The sequence below is a fragment of the Antennarius striatus genome, chromosome 15 (assembly GCF_040054535.1).
Source record: "Antennarius striatus isolate MH-2024 chromosome 15, ASM4005453v1, whole genome shotgun sequence".
NCBI classification, from domain to species: Eukaryota; Metazoa; Chordata; class Actinopteri; order Lophiiformes; family Antennariidae; genus Antennarius; species Antennarius striatus.
Genome location: NC_090790.1, coordinates 1,586,389 through 1,613,368, shown reverse-complemented (window position 1 = coordinate 1,613,368; position 26,980 = coordinate 1,586,389). Strand labels below are relative to the sequence as shown.

Sequence of the window (26,980 nt, the reverse complement as noted above, 5' to 3'; positions counted from 1 at the left end):
ACAGGAAAATATTGCCTCTAGTTACGAAAGAAATTTAGAGTTACGTAAGGTAAAAATACAGTATGGGCTGATACTCTCAGCTCCCACAGGTTCCTGAACGCAACATTCTCATAGCTGCTCTGCCATTGGCTATTACCTAGCATCCTGGCATCCCATTGGCTAAGAGGGACCTCTGTGTGGAGCTAGATAGGTGTCTATGCAGCGTCCTCGTCATTCGGCCCTCGACCCATGAGGTGTTCTGATAGTTTTACATAAATATATTAACTTTTAGAGTATTCACTATGGACCCCAAGAACGTGACGGAGAAAAGAGGAAAAGAAAAGACGAAGAAAAGAGTTTTTTTGTCCGTACAAACAAAGCAAGAGATGATAGAAAAGCCTGAAAAAGGGATGCGTTTGGTTGATCTCTCCATAGAATATGGCCGTAATGCATCTACAATCACCACGTTATTAAAACTAAAGGAAGTTTAAGGAGTTTAAGGCGTCGCGTGGGTGGTTGGAGAAGTTCAGAAGGAGGACTGGAATTCACTCTGTTGTTCATGGGGGGGCAAGAGGGCATGAACCAAAGAGGGCAAAAAACAATGAGGACAGCAGTTAAAAGGTAAATGACCATCATTTTTATTCTTTACTCTATTCTTAGTTTTTTACGTTATGCACAACTCTCATTTATTGTGTAATAATCTAATCCTAACATGTATTTGTTACATGTTTTGATGTGTTTTTATGCTTTATAAAACATTTATGTCTGAATTTTGGGGGGCTTGGAACGGATTAGGGCATTTGCATGGAAAACGCGTCTCTACTTACGAAATTTTCTACTTACGAAATTTCTTCCAGAACCAATTAATTTTGTAAGTAGAGGTACCACTGTACGTGTATGTAATTTACCCCAGCATTAAGGTGGGAATCAGTTTTTGCCCAAGCAGACAGTGGTGTTGCCCGGATCGGGCCTTGTTCGTCTCTGGCCTGCAGACGTGTTAAGTGTCGCAGGAGGTCTTGAGTTAAGTTGGTTTCGTTCAGCAGCAACATAGACTGTAGGGCCAGAGGAAGAAAAGACAGGACAGTAGCTCCAGTAGACAGACAGGGTAGGCTTTGTGACTGTTAAGACACACCTTAAGGGTCTGCTAAGGGTCTGCTAAGGGTCTGTTAAGGGTCTGTTAAGGGTCTGCTAAGGGTCTGCTAAGGGTCTGTTAAGGGTCTGCTAAGGGTCTGTTAAGGGTCTGCTAAGGGTCTGTTAAGGGTCTGCTAAGGGTCTGTTAAGGGTCTGCTCTCTGATGGCAGGTTGGTGTCTGAAACCGTGGACAACATGAGGGAAAATGTGAGAATTCACTGCTGCCTCATTCAAATACTGAATGAACTGCTCCATCTGAGAGAAGAACAACACAAATGAAGATATTCCACTTTAAACTGGAGCATTTCTTTAAGTGATCCAGAGGGAAAAATCTTGCTTGATGTTACATCAGAAAAACAAACACAAACTAAACGAATGTATGAGACCATCAAGAAGCAGATGACATAGTTGACGTGGTATTGACCTGCTGCAGTGACCGTATCCTCATGGCTCTGTCTGTAGAGGGGGGGGGGCATCTTCACGATATCTGGGATGATCTTCAGTTGGGACCTATCAGCTGACAGGAACTTCACCACCTTGTAAACAGACGAGGGGAGGTGAGATCAGGGGAATTAAAATAAAGTAAAAGTGGTACCGTACATGTCTGTGAAACATCAGTGCCAGTGGACCCGTGCCCCGCTCCATCTGATCATTTTCAAAGTCAAACATAAGAAAACTGCAGTACAGTATATGATCATGTTTTTAAAGTGAAGTACGTCTGGACTCGGCCATGCAATGCGCTGACCATGTACACAGGGTGTACCCCATCTCTCACCCATAGCCTGCTGGGATAGGCTCAAGCTACACCTGTGATACCTGGAACGTGGAAAAGCAGCTAAAAGTGCGACGATTACGGACATGTTGTCTTCAAGACGGTGGAGGATGGCAGTGTGGATCCACCTTGTTGGGACCACGGATCCTGCGTTTCCAAATTCTAAGGCAGTCAGCAGCTGAGGGAGGACCCTGTGTTTGCAGAAGTCTTCGTGGAAGGAGTCCAGATTGTCACTCAAATCCTGGAAGAACTGCTGCTCCTCAGCTGGTTCCTTGATCTACGCACAAAGTTTGAATGTCACCACTCCGTACTGCTGCTCCTCAGCTGGTTCCTTGATCTACGCACAAAGTTTGAATGTCACCACTCCGTACTCCAGCCCCACGAGGACGGGTTGAATTGATTTCATGCCAGGCCTCGTTAACAAAGTGTTCCTTTAATTTTTGTGAGCAGTATATGTGTGTACAGCCCCCTGAAACACACCCACACACACACACACACACACACACACACACACACACACACACACACACACACACACTCACACACACACACACACACACACACACACACACACACACACACACACACACACACACACACACACACACACACACACACACACACACACACACACCTCAACTGTCAGCTCACACTCCAAGTGTTTCTGATCCACACCGGGTCTCGATCTGGCCCCCCTCTGGTCCCCAGTCCAATTCCTAGTGGACTGAGCTGCTGACCCCCCCCAAAAGTCAATACAGATATTTTTACAAGCGCCAAAAGTAAACCGTGGGTAAATCAGTGAGTCAGTGGTGAAAACAGTGTGTGTGTAGGTCACACTGCTGCGGGGGGACACCCGCAGGCTGAGGGGGTGTTCAATGGAGACACAACACCAGACCACGGTGAGAGGCGTGTGTGTGTGTGTGTGTGTGTGTGTGTGTGTGTGTGTGTGTGTGTGTGTGTGTGTGTGTGTGTGTGTGTGTGTGTGTGTGTCTAATCACAGATCAGTGTGATACATTGGCAGAGCAAAGTGATTACAGTAGTTGTGTCATTTCTTGTCAAAAATATGGATTCAGGACGTTTAGATTTAAGACAATCTGATAATCCATTCATTCAATTAAGACTCATTTATGTTCCATCAAAAAATTAAAATAAATACATTGATTTCTATTGTATCCATCAATGCTGGAACATTTTGGGATACCTGTTGGAGTGTTAGACGGATCCAGCCAATGACAGTCATAAGAATTCAAGCTTTCTTTTTTTTAACAGTGTCGTAGCGTCTGGATCGGGTAAGGCCGGATTTATGGTTCACTTGAAATAAAACTATTGTTCAACATAAAACCTGGTTCCCAGTAGTTTTTTTTTTCCTGCCAAACCTGTTTGAGACATATTGTGTGTTCAAAACGTGATTCAAAGAAGAAGAAGAAGAAGAAGAAGAAGAAGATATACTTTATTGATCCCTCGGGGAAATTACAGTTGTAAATAGTACATTAATCTGCCACCAAATATAATTCCAACTATACTAATAAGCATACTTGTTAAATATTACTGCAGCAAGCTGTGCTTTCACATATAAATTAAGCACATATGTAAATACGTCACTGCACATTTAAAGTCTTAAACATGATGTTTTTGAGAGCACAGTCTGGTGAAATGACCTCCCCGTGACAGACAGACCAACACACTGCCGGTTCATCACGTCTGATGACATTTTATTTTGATTAGTTTGTTGAGAGGATGAAGAGGAAACAGGGGGGAGGATGGGGGGCCTTCATGCAGCCAATGTAGTCAAAGGGAATTAAATTCATGTTCACACATACGAGGTGAACCTTATAGTTCACCGCTGTCTGTGTTCCCCTTTATGACAGGTTTTACCATTAAAAATATAGAACACAACATTTCCAATAGAAGTTGGGACATTGTGTAAAATGTAGGATGAAACAGAACAGGACGGTTTGTCAATTATAAATAATTAAAAAGCAGCACAACATATTTTAAAAAATGTTTTTGAAAAATGAATCTCCATTGCCTAAATTAGTAATGCGCTTATTCAAATACGAGAGGCAGAAATAGACCGGAAATAAAAGAAGTGAAGTAAAAATCTGATGTCACTTAGCAGGAAGTTCCCTAAAAATCAGCTGATAAAGTTTTGGCTCCCCCTGGTGTTTAAAATAAGTCATGGTTTCATTTTCCAGACACAGATGGATCTTTAGGGCCTGTTAGAGACGGTGTTTGGTCCTACAACTATAATCTATTGATTACATATGTGTCCTACTCACACTAACGAGATCAACACTGAATAATCAACAGAGTGTTATTATTATTATTATTGTTATTCCAACAGGCCCACGCAGTAAACATGTAGAGATACTAACTGTCTCCTGAACACGTGATGAACACGTGATGAACACGTGATGAACACGTGATGAACACGTGACGAACACGTGACGAACACGTGACGAACACGTGACGAACACGTGACGAACACGTGACGAACACGTGACGAACACGTGACGAACACGTGACGAACACGTGACGAACACGTGACGAACACGTGATGACCAGACGGCTGCTTTAGAACTTCACAAACACGTTCTAGAGTGACGCGGAGGCGGTTTGTGCTCTACATGTTGTTACTCCAGACAGTTCCACCACGTTCTCTGACACGTGTGTTTTTCTAGCAGCATCATGTTTCACACACATTCCTACATCGGCTGTTTTGGCGGTTGCTGTGGTAACAGGATGTATGTGAGGATACAGGACATAGAACCCTCTGGACTGTCTGTTGTCTGATTTACCCTGAAGGTGTCACTCTGGGGCTGGTAGCCATCAGCGCCGCTCTCCGAGGGGGGGCCCACCCGACCCTCGGGGCCTGAACTGAACTCTTGGCCCCCAGCCTGAGCGAAGGGATTGTATGATGGGTTAGGAAACACGGCTCCACGGGTGCAGGACTGAAAGGAGAATTCGTCCGGGGGTAAAGTCACAGTTAATTGAGGGCAGATTTTGAGGGCAGGATTGCAGTGATCTTTTGGGGGGGGTGAAACATTCATGACATCCGCTTCACTGTGACGCCACTGATCCACACGAAGAAGAAGTTCGTCACCCTGGAAAGAAAATATTTATAACTAAATAAAACCTGAATACGGAATACTGGTGCTCCATAATAACATATTCAACTTTACACTGTAGTAGTAGAGGGGTATTAACTTTACATAGTAATAGTAGAGGGGTATTAACTTTACATAGTAGTAGTAGAGGGGTATTAACTTTACATAGTAGTAGTATAGGGGTATTAACTTTACATAGTAGTAGTAGAGGGGTATTAACTTTACACTGTAGTAATAAAGGGGTATTAACTTTAGAAGAGGGGTATTAAGTTTACATTGTAGTAATAGAGGGGTATTAACTTTACACTGTAGTAGTAGGGGGGTATTAACTTTACACTGTAGTAGTAAAGGGGTATTAACTTTAGAAGAGGGGTATTAACTTTACATTGTAGTAATAGAGGGGTATTAACTTTACACTGTAGTAGTAGAGGGGTATTAACTTTACATTGTATTAATAGAGGGGTATTAACTTTACACTGTAGTAGTAGAGGGGTATTAACTTTACATTGTAGTAGTAGAGGGGTATTAACTTTCCCCTTTTTGGAGTCCTTGGAGGGGGTGCTGGAGAGCGCTCCCACTGGGGACTCCATTGTTCTGCTGGGGGACTTCAATGCTCACGTGGGCAATGACAGTGAGACCTGGAAGGGTGTGATTGGGAGGAACGGCCCCCCCGATCAGAACCCGAGTGGTGTTCAGTTATTGGACTTCTGTGCTCGTCACGGACTGTCCATAACGAACACCATGTTCAGACATAAGGGTGTCCATACGTGCACTTGGCACCAGGACACCCTAGGCCGCAGTTCGATGATCGACTTTGTGGTCGTGTCATCAGACTTGCGGCCGCATGTCTTGGACACTCGGGTGAAGAGTGGGGCGGAGCTGTCAACCGATCACCACCTGGTGGTGTGTTGGCTCCGATGGTGGGGGTAGATGCCGGTCCGACCTGGCAGACCCAAACGTATTGTGAGGGTCTGCTGGGAAAGCCTGGCGGAATCCCTTGTCAGAAGAAGTTTCAACTCCCACCTCCGGCAGAACTTCACCCACGTTCCGGGGGAGGCGGGGGACATTGAGTCTGAGTGGACCATGTTCCGCGCCTCCATTGTCGAGGCTGCCGACCACAGCTGCGGCCGTAAGGTGGTCGGTGCCTGTCGTGGAGGGAACCCCAGAACCCGTTGGTGGACATCAGCGGTAAGGGATGCCGTCAAGCTGAAGAAGGAGTCCTATCAGACCTTTTTGGCCTGTGGGACTCCTGAAGCAGCTGATAGGTACCGGCTGGCCAAGCGGAATGCGGCTTTGGTGGTTGCTGAGGCAAAAACTCGAGCGTGGGAGGAGTTCGGTGAGGCCTTGGAGGACGACTTCCAGACGGCTTCGAAGAAATTCTGGTCCACCGTCAGACATCTCAGGAGGGGGAAGCAGTGCAGCATCCACACTGTATATAGTGGGGATGGGGCGCTGCTGACCTCAACTCGGGACGTTGTGACTCGGTGGGGAGAATACTTCGAAGACCTCCTCAATCCCGCAGACACGCCTTCCCATGAGGAAGCAGAGTCTGGGTTCTCTGAGGCGGGCTCTCCTTTCTCTGGGGTTGAGGTCACCGAGGTAGTTAAAAAGCTCCTCAGTGGCAGGGCCCCGGGGGGTGGATGAGATCCTCCCAGAGTTCCTAAAGGCTCTGGATGTTATGGGGCTGTCCTGGTTGACACGCCTCTGCAACATCGCGTCGACATCTGGGACAGTGCCCCTGGATTGGCAGACTGGGGTGGTGGTCCCCCTTTTTAAGAAGGGGGACAGGAGGGTGTGCTCCAACTACAGGGGGATCACACTCCTCAGCCTCCCTGGCAAGGTCTATTCAGGGGTTCTGGACAGGAGGGTCCGTCTGGAAGTCGAATCTCGGATTCAGGAGGAGCAGTGTGGTTTTGGTCCTGGCCATGGAACAGTGGACCAGCTCTACACCCTCCGCAGGGTCCTTGAGGGGGCATGGGAGTTCGCCCAACCAGTCTACATGTGTTTTGTGGACTTGGAGAAGGCATTCGACCGTGTTCCTCGGGGGGTTCTGTGGGGGGTGCTTTGGGAGTATGGGGTACCGGACCCCTTGATAAGGGCTGTTCGGTCCCTGTACGACCAATGTCAGAGTTTGGTCCACATTGCCGGCAGTAAGTCGGATTCGTTTCCAGTGAGGGTTGGACTCCGCCAAGGCTGCCCTTTGTCACCAATTCTGTTCATAACTTTTATGGACAGAATTTCTAGGTGCAGCCAAGGCGTTGAGGGTGTCCGGTTTGGTGGCCTCAGTATTGCGTCCCTGCTTTTTGCAGACGACGTGGTGCTGTTGGCTTCATCAAGCCATGATCTCCAACTCTCACGGGAGCAGTTGGCAGCCGAGTGTGAAGCGGTTGGGATGAGAATCAGCACCTCCAAATCTGAGACCATGGTCCTCAGTCGGAAAAGGGTGGAGTGCCCTCTCCAGGTTGGGGATGAGATCCTGCCTCAAGTGGAGGAGTTCAAGTATCTCGGGGTCTCGTTCACGAGTGAGGGTACGATGGAACGAGAGATCGACAGGCGGATCGGTGCAGCGTCTGCAGTGATGCGGACTCTGTATCGATCCGTCGTGGTGAAGAAGAAGCTGAGCCAAAAGGCAAAGCTCTCGATTTACCGGTCGATCTACGTTCCTGCCCTCACCTATGGTCACGAGCTGTGGGTCGTGACCCAAAGAATGAGATCCCGGATACAAGCGGCCAAAATGAGTTTCCTCCACAGGGTGTCCAGGCTCTCCCTTAGAGATAGGGTGAGGAGTTCGGTCATCCGGGAGGGACTCAGAGTCGAGCCGCTTAAGCTGCTGCCCCCGCGACCCGACCCGGATAAGAGGAGGGAGATGGATGGATGGATGTAGTAGTAGAGGGGTATTAACTTTACACTGTAGTAGTAAAGGGGTATTAACTTTACATTGTAGTAGTAGAGGGGTATTAGCTTTACATTGTAATAGTAGAGGGGTATTAACTTTACACTGTAGCACAAGAGGGGTGTTAACTTTACACTGTAGTGGTAGAGGGGTATTAATTTTACATTGTAGTAGTAGTAGAGGGGTATTAACTTTACACCGCAGTAGTAAAGGGGTATTAACTTTACATTGTAGTAGAGGGGTATTGACTTTACATTGTAGTAGTAGAGGGGTATTAACATTACATTGTAGTAGTAGAGGGGTATTAACTTTACATTATAGTAGTAGAGGGGTATTAACTTTACATTATAGTAGTAGAGGAGTATTAACTTTACACTGTAGTAGTAGAGGGGTATTAACTTTACACTATAGTAGTAAAGGGGAATTAACTTTACACTGTAGTAGTAAAGGGGTATTAACTTTACATTGTAGTAGTAGAGGGGTATTAGCTTTACATTGTAATAGTAGAGGGGTATTAACTTTACACTGTAGCAGTAGAGGGGTGTTAACTTTACATTGTAGTAGTAGAGGGGTATTAACTTTACATTGTAGTAGTAGAGGGGTATTAACTTTACATTGTAGTAGTAGAGGGGTATTAACTTTACATTATAGTAGTAGAGGGGTATTAACTTTACATTATAGTAGTAGAGGGGTATTAACTTTACATTGTAGTAGTAGTAGAGGAGTATTAACTTTACACTGTAGTAGTAGAGGGGTATTAACTTTACACTATAGTAGTAAAGGGGTATTAACTTTACACTGTAGTAGTAAAGGGGTATTAACTTTACATTGTAGTAGTAGAGGGGTATTAGCTTTACATTGTAATAGTAGAGGGGTATTAACTTTACACTGTAGCAGTAGAGGGGTGTTAACTTTACATTGTAGTAGTAGAGGGGTATTAACTTTACATTGTAGTAGTAGAGGGGTATTAACTTTACATTATAGTAGTAGAGGGGTATTTTATCACATGAACCCACCAGAAAGGTCGGCCACTTGCCCATCAACACTGGCTTTGGGATCGGGGGGTAAACTTTGTGTTTGATACTGTTGGATGTAAGAATGTGTAGAATTTAGTCTCAGACTTCTGTTTACAATCATTAGAGTTAAAATATAATTGTTCACAATAAGAATAATAACTTTATTCTTCAGCATAAAACAAACTATTACACCTTAAAATAGGACTTGTTAAGTGCAGCGTACATCAAAAACATGACCTCATTGCTTTAACGGGTTAGAATTTTTTATACCTTATTAATAAATGTACTGATATTATTGTGAATTACACAACATGGCCCGCCCCCACCAGACACATAAGAGCAATAGTTAACGTTCTTACCCCAGCCAGTGCCTGGTGCAAAGGATGGTGATGAGGCAAAGGAGACCAAAGGAAGCCGTCAGGGAAATGAAGACGGGCTTGAGTGAATTACCAGCTGGGGGGTGAATTCACAGCAGCTCAGATCATTCACATTATTTTACAGAGGGTTCGCCACAAACACACTGATGTCAGTCTGACAATAACAATCAGTTATACTCAATGAATTCAAGGTGGCAGTGATGACGGTCGTGCCACCGTCTCCTGCTGATGTCCGTGCTTTGACGATGAAGGTGTAGGAGGTGATGTTCAGGTTTGTTGCTGTGAGGCTGGTGGCCTCAGGTTCATCTGTGGCAGGAGAAAAACATCACTCTAACAATCATCTCGAATAACCTGAAAGGTCGAGCTTTACAACTAGAGAGTGTAGAAAATAAGAACTTTTGATGTCGGTCGAATACTCAATATTTGTTTTGAATGTCAAAGTTATTCTGCAGGACCGAAGTTATAAAGTGAGTAGCACTTTACTGTGAAATAAAATCAATTCATATAAAAATATTATACAATACATTTCAAATGTGTTACTTCATATAATATAATAATACGCATGATTTATAATATAAAGGCATTAACAAATAATATTAACTTTAAAATATGATAAATAGAAACAAATAAATAACCTGAATTAAACATGAAATTATTAATAACTATAAATAAATATTATTGATGTCTGAATAAATGATGAAATACTAGTACTACCACTACTACTATTACTACTATAAAATGTATTACTACTATTATCATTTTTATTGTTATTATTATTATTATTATTATTGTTGTTGTTGTTGTTGTTGTTGTTGTTGTTGTTGTTGCTGTTGTTGCTGCTGTTACTGTTATTTTTATTTTTATTATTATTTGACAATTTCACTTTGGAACAGATATTAATTAATTATTATAACATGATTAAATCATTAATTGGTATTTCATTTAGAGGCTTTTGTTGTTACTTAAAAAATAAAAAAGTAATTTTTAATATCATTTACTGCATTTCCATATTTATGTTTGAATTAATTTTTAAATTGAATTCATTCAGCATTGTTATTGTCATAATTTATGAAATTCTGTGACACTATTTGTGACACTTATTAATATTCATTCAGTAGATATTTGTTTGCAAGAGGTTTGATTTTTTTCTACAAATACACTCATGAACATTAATATCTGTTTAAAGCTATATCTGTTTGTCACTTTCCCTGACGGAACCTCCTTAGGGGATCGACAAAGTACTAAAGTACTGCTTTAGTACTAACAAAGCAACATTACGACGTGTTAGAAGTCATTCGTTATGTACATTTTTCAGTAGTAGTACAAATTTTAGTGTTTCCAAATTATAGAATATTTTGATTACGTTTTGTGAAGTTATGTCATGCTAATTCATGTCTTCTTTGTAGGGTGTGATTTGCTGGGGCTGGTAGAGGGGGATCATCCCCAACCTGGATTTACATCTCTACCGCTGTTGACAGAATTGTGTCTTTGGAGGGTGTAGAGGCTCAGCAGAGCTTTAAGCTCTTTTTTTATTTTCAGTGAAGTTTCTCAGTTAACTCGACCAGCAGTTAGGATGAAATAAAACTTTTAGAGTTCTGAGTTCAACGTTTCAGCATGTTTAGTGGAAACCTGGGTAAGTTAACTGAAAGTATGGAAAACAAGGTTTAGTTACCTCATGAGGCAGACCAGGTTTACTCCTCTGACTCTGAGTTAACTTACTTCCCTTTGTGAAACCGGAAACCCTGCTTTTCCCTGATTTCAGGGTTAACTTACGAAGAGTTTCACTAAACCTGCTTGGTGAAACAGACCCATTGTTTGCATTAGGTTAAATCCTCTTGCTAATTTTGCGTGATCGGCCCATATCCATGGTCCTGAAGCCTAATCAGGACATTGTTTGTTCGTTGTTTGTTTGTTTGTTTGTTTGTTTGTTTGTTTGTTTGTTTGTTTTGATTATGTGTATAGTTCGAGAATATATCTTCTGTTCTGTACGGGGACCGGTTCTCTGAGAGCCCCAACAAGAATTGTTAGGCCTTCTGTCTCGCAAATCCTGAAAGCCATCAAGGCAACATCAGAGATGAGTCGGTTGGGTAAGAAGAACTCTGGAATCAAAAACACCTGAACAGGTAACAAGAAGGAATGGTCTGCAGAAGAAGTCAGTGTACACCAAAGGGAATGTCCCAGTACCTGTGCTGACGCTGACGGTGTTGTTGTTGTTGATGCTGACGCAGTGAAGGACGTAACCCTGGATGAAAGCAGGCTGTTCTCTTAAATGTACAGGGTCCCAGGATACTTCAACATCTGAATCCCGTTGTTTCCACCTTAAAGACTTAAACAGGTCGTCTTCTATTTCTGCAGGTGTAACAGGATGATGGACAACTTGATTCATTTCATTCAGCACAGAATATCAAAATGAAATCGTCCAACCTTACTCTTCTCAGCGACGTAGCCCTCTCTTCTCTCCACTAGTGTTGGAGCTCCAGGCGTGCAGGCGTATACAGATAATGTATACCTCACCCCGGCTTTTAATTTCTCTGTTGGGGATTGAAGAAAAATTTCCTTGAAGAGAAAGGGAATTTGACACACAGGCAACATTTTCAACACAAATTTTGTCTTACTTGAAAATATCCTGATATTGGTGACATTTAGCGGCACCTTCAGCCAGTCCACCTCACAGTGTCCCAGTGAGCAGCTCCAGTCCACCGTGTAGCCACAGGAGGCCGATGCGCTGGCAGACCAGGACAGCTTGAAGGTTCCATTCTGACCAACAATCCAGGAGGTGCTCGTTCTTTCTGAAATGTTTGCAGAAGCTGTTTTTGACATAAACATAGAGAAGAAAATCTGTTATTGAGGAAAAAAGGCTTTTCAAGCATAACTCTGATAACCATATCCCTATTGATCTATTGATTCATTTCTATGAAAAGCATTTAGGCTCAAACTTTTGCAAATATCACTCATTGCTGGATTAATATTTAGTTTTGCTACTTCAGACTCTAACGTGTACTACTCTTTAATTCCTTACCAGGTATGATGATGGTTGAGGGGGCGGAGCTGCCATTTACATTTCTAGCTGTAACGGTGACAGTATGCTCTTTTGTTATGTCCAGATTGAGACAGATTCTGTTCTTGTCAACTTTGGTTCTATTTTCAGTTCCGGTCTCTGTTGGGTTTGACCAGGTCACCTCATAGTCTATGATGTGTCCATGACTCTGGTTGGCCAGGGGCGTCTGCACAGAGGACATCAGGACTCCAGCAAAGCATATTCATGAGATCATGACTTCAGCAATGTCACTATCTACTAATGCAAACAGTTGAGGACATCACATCGCAATAATTAGCAGATTCATTTTAATTATTTTAAGATTTGTGTTGAATACTCGAAGTTCACCTCCGTGTTTCTACTAGGTTTCTCAGTCTTCAAAACACTTTCTAGAAAGCATCCTATTTGTCACTTTAAGATGGAATCCTGCTTCAGATGAGAGTGTAATGTTAGTAACGGCCGAGCTGTGTTTCTGTTTGACGTCACTCAACTTCCAGGTGAGGTAAATGCCAAATATCCCGAGATTGTGCATTCTCCTTGTTTTCAGCCATTGCTGAAACCTCTGCAGATCTCAGCTCAGACATCGAGCTGTTTAACATACAAACTCATCACAGAGAGGAACCAGAACCAGAACCTTCTTGCTGTGAGGCACCAGGGCTACCCACTACACTGCCCAGCAGGATAATACATGTTGATAAGGCTTGTGACACTGGATGTAGTCTTTTGCTGCTGTAACAAATTCATTTCCTGCAAAGGATCAAGTATCCATCTTCTTGTGGACTAAGAAACTTCACCATAGCATAGAGTTGTGTCTGTTTTGGTTCACATCAGTATTGCAGTATTTGATACTTGAAGTATCAAAGGTGCTGAGAAAAAAAAGCTTTTTAGGTGAAAATAAACAGAAAATCAAAAAGAATTTTCCTGTCTGAATAACCCAAGTATTCATTATTAATAATTTAAAATGTGTATATTAAGTTTAAAAAAACCATAAAATAATCCAATCCAATCCACTTTATTTATATAACACAAGGTTTCCAAAGTGCTGCACAGTAACTTTATAAAAACACAACAGACGCGCCATAAAACCATGAACATAATGCAGTTAAATAAAATATCAAATAAAAATCCATTAAAATAATTAAAAACAGGTTAAAAGTGCAAATAAAAGCAGATAAAAACAATTAAAATAATGTGCAAATAATACACAAAAGACTCTAAAGGGTGTCAAACGCCAGGGAAAAGAGGTGTGTTTTAAAATGCGACAGTGAAGAAGCCTGCCTGGTGTGCAGCGGGAGCCCATCCCATAATTTAGGAGCTTGAACCAAAAAAGCCCATTTCCCTCTAATAAATAAAAACAATAATAGCATTCATTAAGAGATTTAATGATACTTACTTTCCAAATTATGAAAGTGTGATTAGCCTTCACTTGCATCCACACATCAAGAGCATCTGGAACTGTCATCAGAAAACGACCAGATCATTTCAATTCAATTCCGACGAAATTTGTATTTTGTTCTTGCTGCTTCTTCGGTACTTACTGTCACTTTTTGTGAGAAATTTAACAATTGTGCTCCAGTCTCCCCATCTCCAGAAGTGTTCCAAGGTTCCACATCGTAGGGTCACATTATACGACCGATGTGGCACCAAACCATCCACCACAGCGAAACTAAGACCAGCACCGGAGAACGTTCTCTGAAAACAGGATTGATGGAGTTGCATTATTATCAATCAAAATTGATATAAAAACCTTGCATCCCTCTTCTAGTTCACTCACTATGGTATGTGTTTCACCGTGGCTAACTCTAACTTGACATGTGATGTTGAGACGGTAGTACTGTAGCACCGTCCACCCCCACTGCAGCGTGACGGTTCTAGCACTAACGGTTGAAGCTGTCGTTCCCTTTGGAGCGTACAAACATACTGAGACAAGAGACAAACATTTCCCAGAGTTTGTGATCAGACATAAATAAACATTAGAATAAACATTTTTAAACAAAAGTCACACCTCTCTGAGTCACATCTGCAGTGTCTGAGAGCTCCACCTTCCCAAGTATATTTTGTGCTGTTACTTTCCAGTTTCTCTCACCAGCATCCACCTTCTCTTCAATCTCACATCTCCCCAGTGACCCATTTTCACAAGGGCTGAAACGCAGTAGAACTTTCAGTTTAACACAGAATATGTTTCATGCTTTATCTTTTACCTCAAATATTAAACTAAATAAATGTTAAATTGTTGCTGAATATTGACACCAAAATCTCTTCAAAATTAAACCATTAACATATTTTACTTTGAGAGCCATCCTTCTGAATATATGTGATTTAAATTCCCCTCTACTATTTTCACAAGGTATTCCCACACTGTTGTCACAATGGAGGTGCTGGCAGCGGAGTGTGTGACTGATGCTGTCCTCGTGTCGGCAGCCTCCCTCGGGGTACCACGACTGGTCAGCAGGATGTGACTCCAACCACAGCCAATGCTTTCTGAGTGCAATGCTGACTCAGCAGAGTACTTTAAAGCCTAATTTTTAATTTTCAGCTTAATCCATTCTTGTTTGACCTCCATGCTGATCCAGTATTGTCTGCAGTTTGCATCCAACACAGTCTGATCATACCTTCCAAGTAGGTGATAAACTGTTTGACTCTTAAGGGACACGTGTGTGTCTCCTCCTACGATCCAGTAACATTCAACCGACTTCAGATCTCTGGTCTCACATGTCAGATTCCTGTCCCGGGGGGGGTCTGAGACAAAGCAAACATGGTAAAATCAATATCTGACGAGCTCTTTTTCAATCTCCACAGTCTCATATTTACTCATAATGGTATCTTATACTTACAGCCAATATAAGCACATGCCCCAAAGTCTGTTAAACCTTTTGATGTGTTTGTTTCACAAATGACATCAGTGCCACTGCTTCTTGATGGTTGGTTCAGGAGGACAGTCAGGGTATACGTCTGATTTCTGATGTTGGTAGTGTTTGATTTAGAATCATTGTAATCACTCAGGTATATTTTGTTGAAGTGAATACCAGCTGGCACAGTGCAGCAGAAGGTCACGGTACTGCCAACTCTGAACAGTCTGTCCTGTGGAAAAACCTTGACCTCCGATCTGCTTATACCTGTAAAAGCATTTTAATAACACAGTGGTACCTCTACTAACGAATGTCTCTACTAACGAATGTCTCTACTAACGAATGTCTCTACTAACGAATGTCTCTACTAACGAATGTCTCTACTAACGAATGTCTCTACTAACGAATGTCTCTACTTCTCAGCAGGAAAATATCACCTCTAGTTACGAAAAAAATTTCGACTTACGAAAGGTAAAAATACAGTATGGGCTGATACTCGCAGCTCCCACAGGTTCCTGAACGCAACATTCTCATAGCTGCTCTGCCATTGGCTATTACCTAGCATCCTGGCATCCCATTGGCTAAGAGGGACCTCTGTGTGTAGCTAGATAGGTGTCTATGCAGCGTCCTCGTCATTCGGCCCTCGACCCATGAGGTGTTCTGATAGTTTTACGTAAATATATTAACTTTTAGAGTATTCACTATGGACCCCAAGAAAGTGACGGAGAAAAGAGGAAAAGAAAAGACGGAGAAAAGAGTTTTTTTGTCTGTACAAACAAAGCAAGAGATGATAGAAAAGCCTGAAAAAGGGATGCGTTTGGTTGATCTCACCAAAGAATATGGCCGTAATGCATCTACAATCACCACGTTATTAAAACAAAAGGAAGTTTAAGGAGTTTAAGGCGTCGTGTGGGTGGTTGGAGAAGTTCAGAAGGAGGACTGGAATTCACTCTGTTGTTCATGGGGGGGCAAGAGGGCATGAACCAAAGAGGGCAAAAAACAATGAGGACAGCAGTTAAAAGGTAAATGACCGTCATTATTATTCTTTACTCTATTCTTTATTTTTCACTTTATTCAAAACTCTCATTTATTGTGTAATAATCTATTTGTTACATGTTTTGATGCATTTTTATGCTTTACAAAACATTTATGTCTGAATTTGGGGGGCTTAGAACGGATTAGGGCATTTGCATGGAAAACGCGTCTCTACTTACGTAATTTTCTACTGACGTAATTTCTTCCGGAACCAATTAATTTCGTGAGTAGAGGTACCACTGTAATGTATCTTAGTCAGGTTTATGCATTAGAGTCAGGCTTTAATAAATGAAATAAAAAGTTAATACTCACTAGTAAGAGTCTCTTTTTGTTTCCATGGGCTTACATATTTATTATATCTGCTCCTCAGTCTGACTAAATGGGAAGTGCACTCCAATGCCATATTAGACACCCAGCTCCAGGAGTGTGTTGATCCAACCTGGTCAGGTGTGACATTTGATTCCTCCTAAAATATTGTTATCAATAAATTATTGAGATGTCTGTTCGTTCCACAGCTTGCTGTTCCAGAAGCGATGTTGGTAGATTAAGTCTTACACGATGAACCGTCTCATCTGCTCTGAGAACTTCCAGCTCATAGGTCAGTCTGTCATGAACTGCTGAGCATGAAGGGTCATCCTCCCATCTCAGTGTGATCACCTGGTCTGAACTGGCTAAGGTTAGATTCTGTGGTCCACAAGCAAAGACAGCTGAGGAAACAGATTATTAATTGTTTGTAGCATCACAGTTGTTGCAATCATTTATTTTTTCAAAAGTGTTTGAGTGTTACCTTTGAATACACAATAGGGATAGAGAAGAAGAAGCAACTTTATTGATCCCCTCCTACAGTGGAAAATTGTTTTTCCACTGTAGATGTAGATCTATACACTTTGATCAAATTTGCTCAACTGGATTGAGGTCTGACCTTTGTGGGGCATCTTAAAATGATGCAGGACCTAAACTGTCTCACTTGGCCTCAGAGGCCTGCACGTAAGATCTGAACCCTGGTTAGGCCATAAGGCAAGAACAATGTGAGTTCAATGCAGACACTGCAGTTCCTTTGGGGCAACGTTACATGAAATGAACTTTATTGACCCCCCTAGGGAAGAGTATTTATCTGCACTAGTATAAGTTATGCAATGTATATGTGAACAGGTCCATGACACACACACAAGGGGACTGTAAGCATGCAGATGAGATGTAGAGTTTTGGGCAGCTCCGTCATGGTGCACCTCCAATGAGCAACTTATACAGGGGGCGGTGCCTTGCTCAAGAGCACCTCAGTGGTGCTCGAGAGGTGCAACCCTGGTAAAGGCCAACACCCACTTACAGAAGGATGACTTACTGCGGAGAACTCAAACACATCTCTCACTTTGGGCGTACAGGGATTGGCTGGCCCTGAGGAGTGGCCCCCTCACCCCATACTCCTGCAGTACCTCCCACAGTATATCCCTGGGGACCCAATCATACAACTGAGGCTGCAGTCCTTTTAGCCTGTCATTGCCCTGCAACTGCCTCAGGTGTCCCCAGGGACAACATTCCCCTGAAGGCCTCCTTCTTCAGTCGGACGGCTTTCCTGACCAGCGGGGTCCATCACGGTGTTTGAGGGTTACCGCCCCTTGAGGCACCCAAGACCTTAAGACCACAGCTCTCAGCTGCAGCTTCAGCAATGGAAGCTTTGAACATCGACCATTCAGGCTTGATGTCCCTAGCCTCCACAAGAATATGAGAGAAGCTTCTTCTGAGGTGGGAGTTGAAGGTCTCCAGGACAGAGTCTTCCTGTAGACCTTCCCAGTTCACCCGCACTACTTGTTTGGGTTTAACAGGTCTATCCAGAGGCTTCCCTCCGCAAATGGGCCCAACTCACCACCAGATGGTGATCAGTTGACAGTTCTGCCCCATCTCTTTATCTAAGTGTCCAAAACACACTGTCTAAGGTCAGATAATATGATCACAAGACTGATCACTGACCTCTGACCCTGGGAATGTGTCTCTCCGCTGGCCTGGGAATGCCTCAGGATCTCTACGGGAGAGCTGGAAAAGGTGTCTGGGGAGAGGGAAGCGTGGACATCCCTGCTGAGTCTGTTGTCTCTGTGACCCGGGACCCAGATAAGCGGTTGAAGATGGATGGATGGATGGATGGATGGATGGATGGATGGATGGATGGATGGATGGATGGATCGGTCCATCGATGGATCGATGGATCGATGGTATAAAATGGCTTACGTGATTAATTGGTTCCAGGAGATGAGACATTAAGTTGATACAACACTCCCAGTTCTGCACTGTACTTTATTTATTAATTCATTTTCAATAATCTTTGGTTATTAAGAATCTATTCAAACAATTAAATTTTACTTTTGAATTTAATACAGAGTAAACATCTCGTCGTCAGCCTCTTCTTCCGCATTGCAGTTAACAAGAGTTGCTACTGGCTAATAACATATTATGTTTTTATTCTTATCTATTGTCCAGTAACATGACATAACGACATAACTCAAAATATATTAAGCCAATGTATAGTTGTGCAATTACATAAATAAATACATAAATAGAAATGCAAGTCACAAGCAAACACAAGCTACATCTTTACTCAGTGGACAACACTTTGGAAAGAGTAAGTTGTGATCCCAGCTGATGTATCCTCTGTGTCCTGAACCACGACTTGTAACTCTTATTTTCGCTTGTATGTCGAACAAAAATATGGACGAAGCTATGGCTCGTATCTCAAAAAACTTAATCGTTGAGTCTTTTGTATCAGAAGGTACCACTGTATGTAGTTTTCCTAGTCTAACTCAAAGCACCATAGAATAGACATTGACCCTTTAGTACAAATATTCATTCAGTGGTGGTGACAGGGGCCTGCTCTTTAGGAGAGGTAACCTTTCGCAGTCACATTCACACAGATAACAACAGCCTCTGGAATCAGTATCTTGCCCAAAGACACTTTGACACGAGGGGCTGGGGATCGAACTACTGACCATCTGATTGGTAGACAACCACTCTGCTACACTGTTACACAGTCTGCTACACAGTCTTCTCACTGGCGTTCCTATGCCATATCGTCACGCAACATCTTGCTGTTGTGGGTGTGGCTTTCGGCCAGTGACCTGCTATCCAGTGGAAACCTGACCAGGTGCCTGGGTAGTAGATAAAGGAACAAGTGTTCCTGAACTGCTCCCAGATTCAGTTCAACAGCGAAGGACTTTCATCCTTGTTGATACCTGTCACATTTGTTCTATCATTTACCCATCTATTGGAAAGCCCCCAAATGCAATGTCTTTTGCGGTGATAAAAAGTTGTATTAAAAGGCTTACCAACACGGAGAAATGAAACAAACGATTGATTTCTCCGTGTCACCATAGTGTTCCACCCCTCATCCACCCATCCACTGTGGACCCTCTCCTCCAAGCCCACCAGTATCACCCCTCACCTCTCCATCGTCTGGGGTCCTGCTGCCTTTCTTCCTCCTTCCACCATACAGTCATCCATGCAGCTTTAATTGTACTTTGAATTAACCAACTACATGATGGTGAACATGTACTGAAGACAACAACCCAGGAGTCGGTGAACACAGCCTGACTTTCTGGTCCACAATTCAGCTCCTGCATCAAATGGTCTGACTATAACCATAAAGACACTGACTCTATCTGGACTGTCTGACTCTCTCTCTGTCTCTCTTTCTCTGACTCTGTCCTGATCTTCATTTTATTTCTTTTCCACCCAACGGGTCAAGGCGGATGGCCGCCCAAAAGAGTCTGGGTCCTGTCCGGAGTTTCTTCCTCAATGAGGGAGTTTTTCCCGCCGCTGTCACTTATGCTCTGGAGGGTTCAGTTGGGTTTCTCTGTCTGTTAAAGTGCTTTGAAATGTCTGTTGCCATGATAAAGTGCCATATAAATATAACTTGATTGATTGATTACTGTTCACTAATAAGATTCTATGCATTTTCACAGATTAGAGAGTTGTAAAGCTTGCAGAGCTATATCACTATGGTTTCAGATATGAAACTTAGTTTAAAAATCAATAAATCTGTATATTAAGCATGAATATTTCATTTTCATATAAATATGTACCGATGTTATCCATCGTGAAAAACAAAACAAAAAAAAACGTTACAAAACATTTTGCTTAAGCATTATGGTTGTTGTTTTTTGTTGGGAATACACTTACAATCAATGAATGGAAACACATACGTATATAGACAATTAATTTGCATGATGAATTCATTTGAAAATAGGTCAGAAATAATGTGGTAACCATGCAGTATTGTATTTTAGTAATACAGACCATTTGATGCTGAATGAAAAGTCGATGTACTTACTATTTTCTTTGCCAATTCCATGCTGTATGCTCTTGCAGAACAGTGAGACCAATAAAAACCAGGGCATCATTATCTGACCAGTAAATCAGCAAACTGACGAGTTTTCAGTACCTAAGTATATGGAAAAACATCCACATCACCCAGTAATTACAGTAGCTATCTATAAATAATCAGTTTGTCCAGTCCTGAGCCATTTTGAAAGACAGAATTCAAAGACTTACATAGAGAGGTCCAGGAGGTTGTGATGGATCTCAAACAGAGAATTGGTCTGAAGGGTAGGAGAGCTTATGCTCAATCAAACAAGTAAAAAAGCCTCAGTGTGTCAGCGTCTGACCTAACTCTTCCCCTAAGTAGATACAGTGATGCTAACTTGGAAATCATTTGCTGTTCAAGCTTGTCATAATTGGAAATACATTTAGTCTTCACTTCAGGAAGTGGAGAGGGTGATTTCTGGTAACTGTGAGCCATTAGCCAAATAAGATTAGATACGATGCATTAATTGTCTGAATGATATTCAGGAAATGAAAAACATTCCTCATATATTGTGGTCATTCTTCATTTGTTGCAACAGCAACTTCCGGTTAATAAAAATAAGTAAAATCAGGAAAAAGTCCTGAAAATGTTCTCACTGGTATTTTGAGTCACTGCTTGCTTACCATTGGGGATCAATGTGGTGTTGTAGCTACACCACCTTAAAACCACATCCACTGAGAACTGATAGACACATATTGTATACTGTATACAAGGTTAACACATATATACACACATGCATACCCAATAAGGTTCATAAGGTTATACTGTCCATACAAATTGTAATGTTGCTGTCAGGGTTACCAATTTTCCAAAAATACCAATGTTTTCTAGACACAGATAGAAAGAGAACAGCATTCACAGCCAGAGTTACAGGATCTGAAAAAAGAAAGGTTCTAACCAGTTAAAGCTTCTCAGTATCCACAAGATCAGCTTGGTTCACAAAAGAAGCCTTCAGATAACAACAAAAGGGGATCCTACAAATAGAACATAGGTTTGAAATACAAATAGTATTAAATTAGGATTGGGACTGATCCAAACACATTAATAGATTTATTAAATCTTTGATATTGTAGTCTACATTTATGTCTTATCCACAATAGGAACCAAAAGCCTGCTATAATTTAACATTGTAAACATTTGTTTGTATTGAATATCACATTTACATCAGTACCTGAAAATGGCTGTTTTAATGGTCAAACAGTGAAAAGCTGACCAGAAGAAAATAATAATATGACAGGAAGTTGACCCCACAAAACTACAACAGGAAGATTTATTATTTAGGGAAAACATTGGTAACAGAAACTATCAAATTAAAGTATCAGGCAGTCAGTAGGGCTCTTGCGATGGGGGGGTGTACCATCCCTGTGCGTTGAGCCAACCAGATGAGTCCGTTTTTTCTATCGCTGGCGGTCTTGTGCCAGCTGCTCTGCATCCTCCACAGCGACCCCCTGTGGTCAGAGGTTGCCTGCAATGACGTCAGGCGATCAGGTGCGGGGCTTGCCTTAAGGTTGTTTCCAGCCTGCGGTCTTAGGGTCAAACTGGAGGATGGCTCTTGTTGGGTGATCAGGGGGAAGGCGGAGGACACAACCAAACCAGCGGGTGCGACATTTTGCAGCCTGGCAAGAAGCTCTGGGCTGGCATGTGGGGGCTCTAAGCACTTTGTTGGACAGATTTTAGCATCTCAGCCGTTACTGCACAGACGCCAGGGGCTTTCCTGTTGTTAAGTTTTTCAGAGCGGTTCTGACTTCCTCGGATGTCATGGGATATGTACTGCAGGCGTCGCTAGGGACTGAGGTGTTTGCAGCCATGATGATGGTGGGATCAGTCGGGTTGGAGCTATACTGCAAAAGGAGGCTGAAGTGCTCTTTCCAGCGTGGGAGGCAGTCTGCTTCTGTTATGATGTGGCCAGCAGAGTCTTTCACCAGGGCTGTCTTTATGCGTGGGCCATTGTGAGCTTGGAGCAGCAGAGTGAAGACACGGCTCATGTTGTTGGTATTGGTCGCGGACTCTCAGTGTTCAGCTTCTGCTTGCCAGAACTTCTCCCTGTCCTCAGCTATGGCCACATTGCACTAGTGGTGCATACGCCGGTACTCGGTCAGGTCGCCTTGGAAGCTGGCTTGGCGGTGCCAATCGATGATGTCGAGTGTCCTCTCTAATACCCAAGGCTTTTTGGGGGAGGATGCATCCAAGGACATTATGAGCTGACTGGATGACACTATCCTTGAGGATCTGCCAGTACATCACCTTGTCAGTGGTCAGGGCATCAAAGGTGCGGCGGATGGAGCAACTGAACTCAGTGGCATTGCTTGGATCACTGAGTAGGAAGGAGTCCAGGCGAGGTTGAGTCTTGGTGAGCTGGTTAGCTCGCAGCTTTAACTTAAGCTAGGCCACCAGCGGGCGGTGGTCAGTGTTGCCAAGCTCTGCCCCTCTGTACACACGGCAGTTGGTGACAAACGACTTCCAGCGTCGGGAGATGAGGATGTGGTCCAAAGCTTTCCTGGTTCTGCCATCTGGGCTGTACCATGTCCAGTGGTGGATTAGTTTCTGGGGAAAATAGGTGTCAGCAATGCAGAGGTTGTTGTGGTGGCAGAGAAGGAGAAGGCGGTGACCATTGTCGTTTGTAAGCCTGACAGCAAAAGTTGTGCCGACAGGTGAGCCTGTGGACCGATCACTGCTGGAGAGTGGCATTGGTGTCAGTGAGGATTATGGTGATGTCGTGAGGTGGGGCTTGGCCAACAGCCTGATGGAGTTGGTCAAAGAAGGCATCCTTCACATCCTCATCAGCGACATCGGTGGGAGCACAGGAAACAATGACTGTCATCTTTCCGTGTTGGTGGAGAAAGCGAGCCGACAACAGTCTGTCGCTCAGACGAGTCCAGATGATGAGGCACTGACGGAGGGCCTTTGGGAAGGCAAGTGCCACATTATAGAGGCCTGTCCGTCTCTCGGGGTTGCTCCAGATGTAGCAGTGGTCGCCTGCTGTTGTTTCACCATTGCCTTGCCATCGTACTTCACAGAGCCCTGCCAGGGTGGTGTTATAGCAGCTGAGCCCTCTGGACAGCAGAGTCACAGCTCTGGGGTGAAGGAGTGTCTGGACGGCCCACGTGGCGACACGGGTCCTACGACGAAGGTTGATCCGTATTCATTGGTCGGGGGCAGGCCTGGGTCTGTTATCGTGTTGGTCAGTCCGGCTTCTTTTTCTGGTCAGTTTCGTGACAAAGGGTTTCTCCTGGGTGGGGGGTTAGCCCTCTGCAGGATCGTCGGCTGGTGGGGCTGCCACCTCACACCTCACCGACACACTGGGGTCTTTGTTTGTCTGAAACCTACCCTGGAGACCGGCCCGCCATGGGTGACCCTACCAGTAGCAAGCTCCCGACGGTATCGCTCTGCAGGGTCACTGGAACGCACAAGCCCCCTCACCACGCCAAGGCCAGACCCAAGAGAGGGAAATTAAAGTACGACTGAATGTAATCATAAGCTGAGCATCGGAGACATTCTATTGGGTTTTATTCAGACTTGAAAAATGCAGTCAAATTAGCTCCCATTACTGCGAAAAAATTAGTTGTCTTCCATGTGCCTCTGAATCAGGTGTTTTTTGTTATGAAAAATGGATGCCATAAATACTGTAAAAAGATATTGTTGATTATCAGAACACTGAAATTACAATTTAATTAAAAATGGCAAAAAGAAAATTCAAACATTAAAAATTTCACACCCATTTTGAATTTGACACCAGCAGCAAACCATCCATGCAGCTGTAATTGTACCTTGAATTTAACAACTACACAATGGGGAACATGTATTGAAGACAACAACCCAGAAGTCAGTGAATGCAGCCTGACTTTCTCGTACCTAATTCAGTGCCTGCATCAAATCGTCTGACTAAAACCATAAAGACACTGACTCAATTAAGCACTACATAAATAAAACTTGATTGATCATATTGGGGCCCGGTGCTGACCAACTCTTCATCTTTGACACCTTTCTTTGGATTGTGGTGGGGGTTTCGTTTCGTTTATAGCGAAGACAGTGTATTAAACACAAGATATTTATTTTATCAATTCAAATCAAAGTTGAGTAGCAGTACAGTAATATCATCAATAGGTTGAGTATGAGTCCAATAACATCATCGATGATATTGGCAGACAGACAGGTTCAACAAACAGACAAGTTCAACAAATACTTATCTAAGCATGATGAGAGCTCTGGGGACGATGAAAAAGTCCTCCGCTGTGTTGTTACAGAATATTCTGAGTACAGGAAAAAACTTCAAGTACAAACTAGGGAATGGATCACATCTCTTTTTATAGTCTAAAGGCGTAACTATGGGAGGTGCGAATCAGTTGTTTAACTTCATTCCCTCTGCTCTCCACTAATCTTCCCCCAGTTTCAGTAGGTACATCATGACCTCAAGAAGTTAGCAGAGACGTCTAGTGGACAGGTTCACATGGCTGAGGACATAACCTAATCAGTCACACGGACATTTAGTGCAGACACAATTATTAACAGATACTGACATTTGCATTGACATTGACATCTGCCCGCAGGGCAGACCGATGGGGTCGGGTCCACTGCCATATGGGTGGCAGTGACGACAGGGGGTCACGACAGACCAGACCCGGGCGGCAGAAGTTGTTTTTTTCTATACGTGGAATGTCACCTCACTGGCGGGGAAGGAGGCGGAGCTTGTGTTGGAGGTGGAGCGCTACCAGTTGGATCTGGGGGGGCTTACCTCCACGCATAGCCTCGGTTCTGGATCAAACCTCCTGGATAGGGGTTGGACCTTGTTTTATTCCGGAGTTGCGTCAGGCGTGAGGCGCAGGGCGGGTGTGGGGATACTCACAAGCCCCCGGCTGAGTGCTGCTGTATTGGAGTTTACCCCGGTGGATGAGACGGTCGCCTCCCTTACGCCTTAAGGCTGTGGGGGGGGGGGTAACTCTGACTGTTATTTGTGCATATGCACCAAATGTCAGTTCAGAATATTCGGCCTTCTTGGGGTCCCTAAATGGGGTCCTTGAAGGGATCCCTGCAGGGGACTCCATTATTTTATTATATTATTTTATTATATTATTTTATTCTATTATTTTATTTTATTATTTTATTGTATTATATTATTGTATTTAAAACTTTCCACCACTATTTCCCTGCCACTGAGAGTACACCTTTGCTGGTTGAGTGGAGAGGGTCTTGTTTATTCTCCTGGCCTCAATCTCCTTGGTGTATCGCTTCAGTCGGGTAGCCAGAGCTGTTAGTCTCTGTTTGGCAGTTTCGAGTGCTTCAGGTATGGAGAGCTTGCTGTATTTCCTGGGTGCCCCTTTATTCACCATGTTCTCCTTCTGTAGCTCGGCTAGCTGGCTGACTTCTCTCCGTGTCGCCTTTATCTTGGCCTCTAACCGTCCCTGAATTTCCCTTGGGATCATTAAAGTATATATTTATCTATCTATCTATCTATCTATCTATCTATCTATCTATCTATCTATCTATCTATCTATCTATCTATCTATCTATCTTCCATGGAGGGTATTGTTTGTTATGCCCTGTGTTGATCTTGTATCCCAGCATCTCGAGGATTACTGTTGCTGTACTGTGGATCAGCTTGTTGGTCTCAGTTATGTTCCCTGTGGGGATGGTTCTTATTGCAGCATTCACATCTTCTAGCAGATCTTCTGAAGGTACTTGACAACTTAGCTTCGGTATTTGTCGGAGGCTCCAGGTTTCCATTTGGGTCACGATCTTCCTTCGCAGGTCAGCAGCTCTTGTATTGAGGCTGTCTGTCTCTTGGGGCTTGGTACCCAATCACGGATTGTGGGGGGGGTGATATCCCCCCGCTGACCTGGCGTCCTGGCTCCCCCTTGCCGTAGCATTGTTGTAGTATTTCATCGATCTCTAGTTGTGACAGCAGTTTTCGGTTACGGATGTTGGAACACTGGGCTAACGGCTGTTTCTTCGTTAGCCTTGATTGTGGGTTTCGAAGCATCCATTGGTCCCACATCCGCCCCATGTATCCCTTCTCTCTGGGATTACTGGTGTAGTAGCATTCCAACAACTCCGTATTCTCCGCCCTTGTCCATGTGAGTCTTATTCCAGTAGCCAATTTTATCATATCGCCCTGGTCCCCTAGCATCTGGGTTAGGATTAGGATTTCCATATGCTTACAGAATGATAAAATAACATGCTATGTTTCATCCTGGTAAATATGTCTTAACATTTTTAAATGTGTTGCTGGCATTAAATTGTAAATAACATTTACAAAACAATAAAAAATGTCATGCCCAACATTCTAAATGTCTTCTTTGTGCTATTCTCAATTACATAGGGAGTTTCAATTATTTGCAAGGAATTATATATTGCTTTGAATCTCTAATTTTCCAGTTCGCTGCATGGCCCGGATTAGACCCACAACACTGAGAATTGTTGCTTTCCCAATATTAAA

General features: G+C 43.3%; 1 protein-coding gene across 1 annotated transcript; it reads right to left on the bottom strand.

Annotated features, from left to right (window-relative positions):
• Positions 1 to 1,244: 1,244 nt before the first annotated feature.
• Positions 1,245 to 22,742, bottom strand: LOC137608803 (leukemia inhibitory factor receptor-like). Its single transcript, XM_068335383.1, has 24 exons — positions 22,631 to 22,742; positions 18,165 to 18,240; positions 17,566 to 17,645; positions 16,752 to 16,903; positions 16,509 to 16,662; positions 15,147 to 15,428; positions 14,925 to 15,051; positions 14,318 to 14,454; positions 14,087 to 14,232; positions 13,851 to 14,004; positions 13,706 to 13,767; positions 12,295 to 12,499; positions 11,891 to 12,082; positions 11,705 to 11,806; positions 11,460 to 11,624; positions 9,453 to 9,581; positions 9,258 to 9,351; positions 8,899 to 8,965; positions 6,013 to 6,134; positions 5,520 to 5,583; positions 4,681 to 4,833; positions 1,965 to 2,159; positions 1,535 to 1,646; positions 1,245 to 1,288 (listed from the first exon to the last, which is right to left on the bottom strand). Exons 1-24 carry the CDS (start codon positions 22,740 to 22,742, stop codon positions 1,245 to 1,247), a joined length of 3,126 nt encoding a protein of 1,041 aa, XP_068191484.1.
• Positions 22,743 to 26,980: the final 4,238 nt, after the last annotated feature.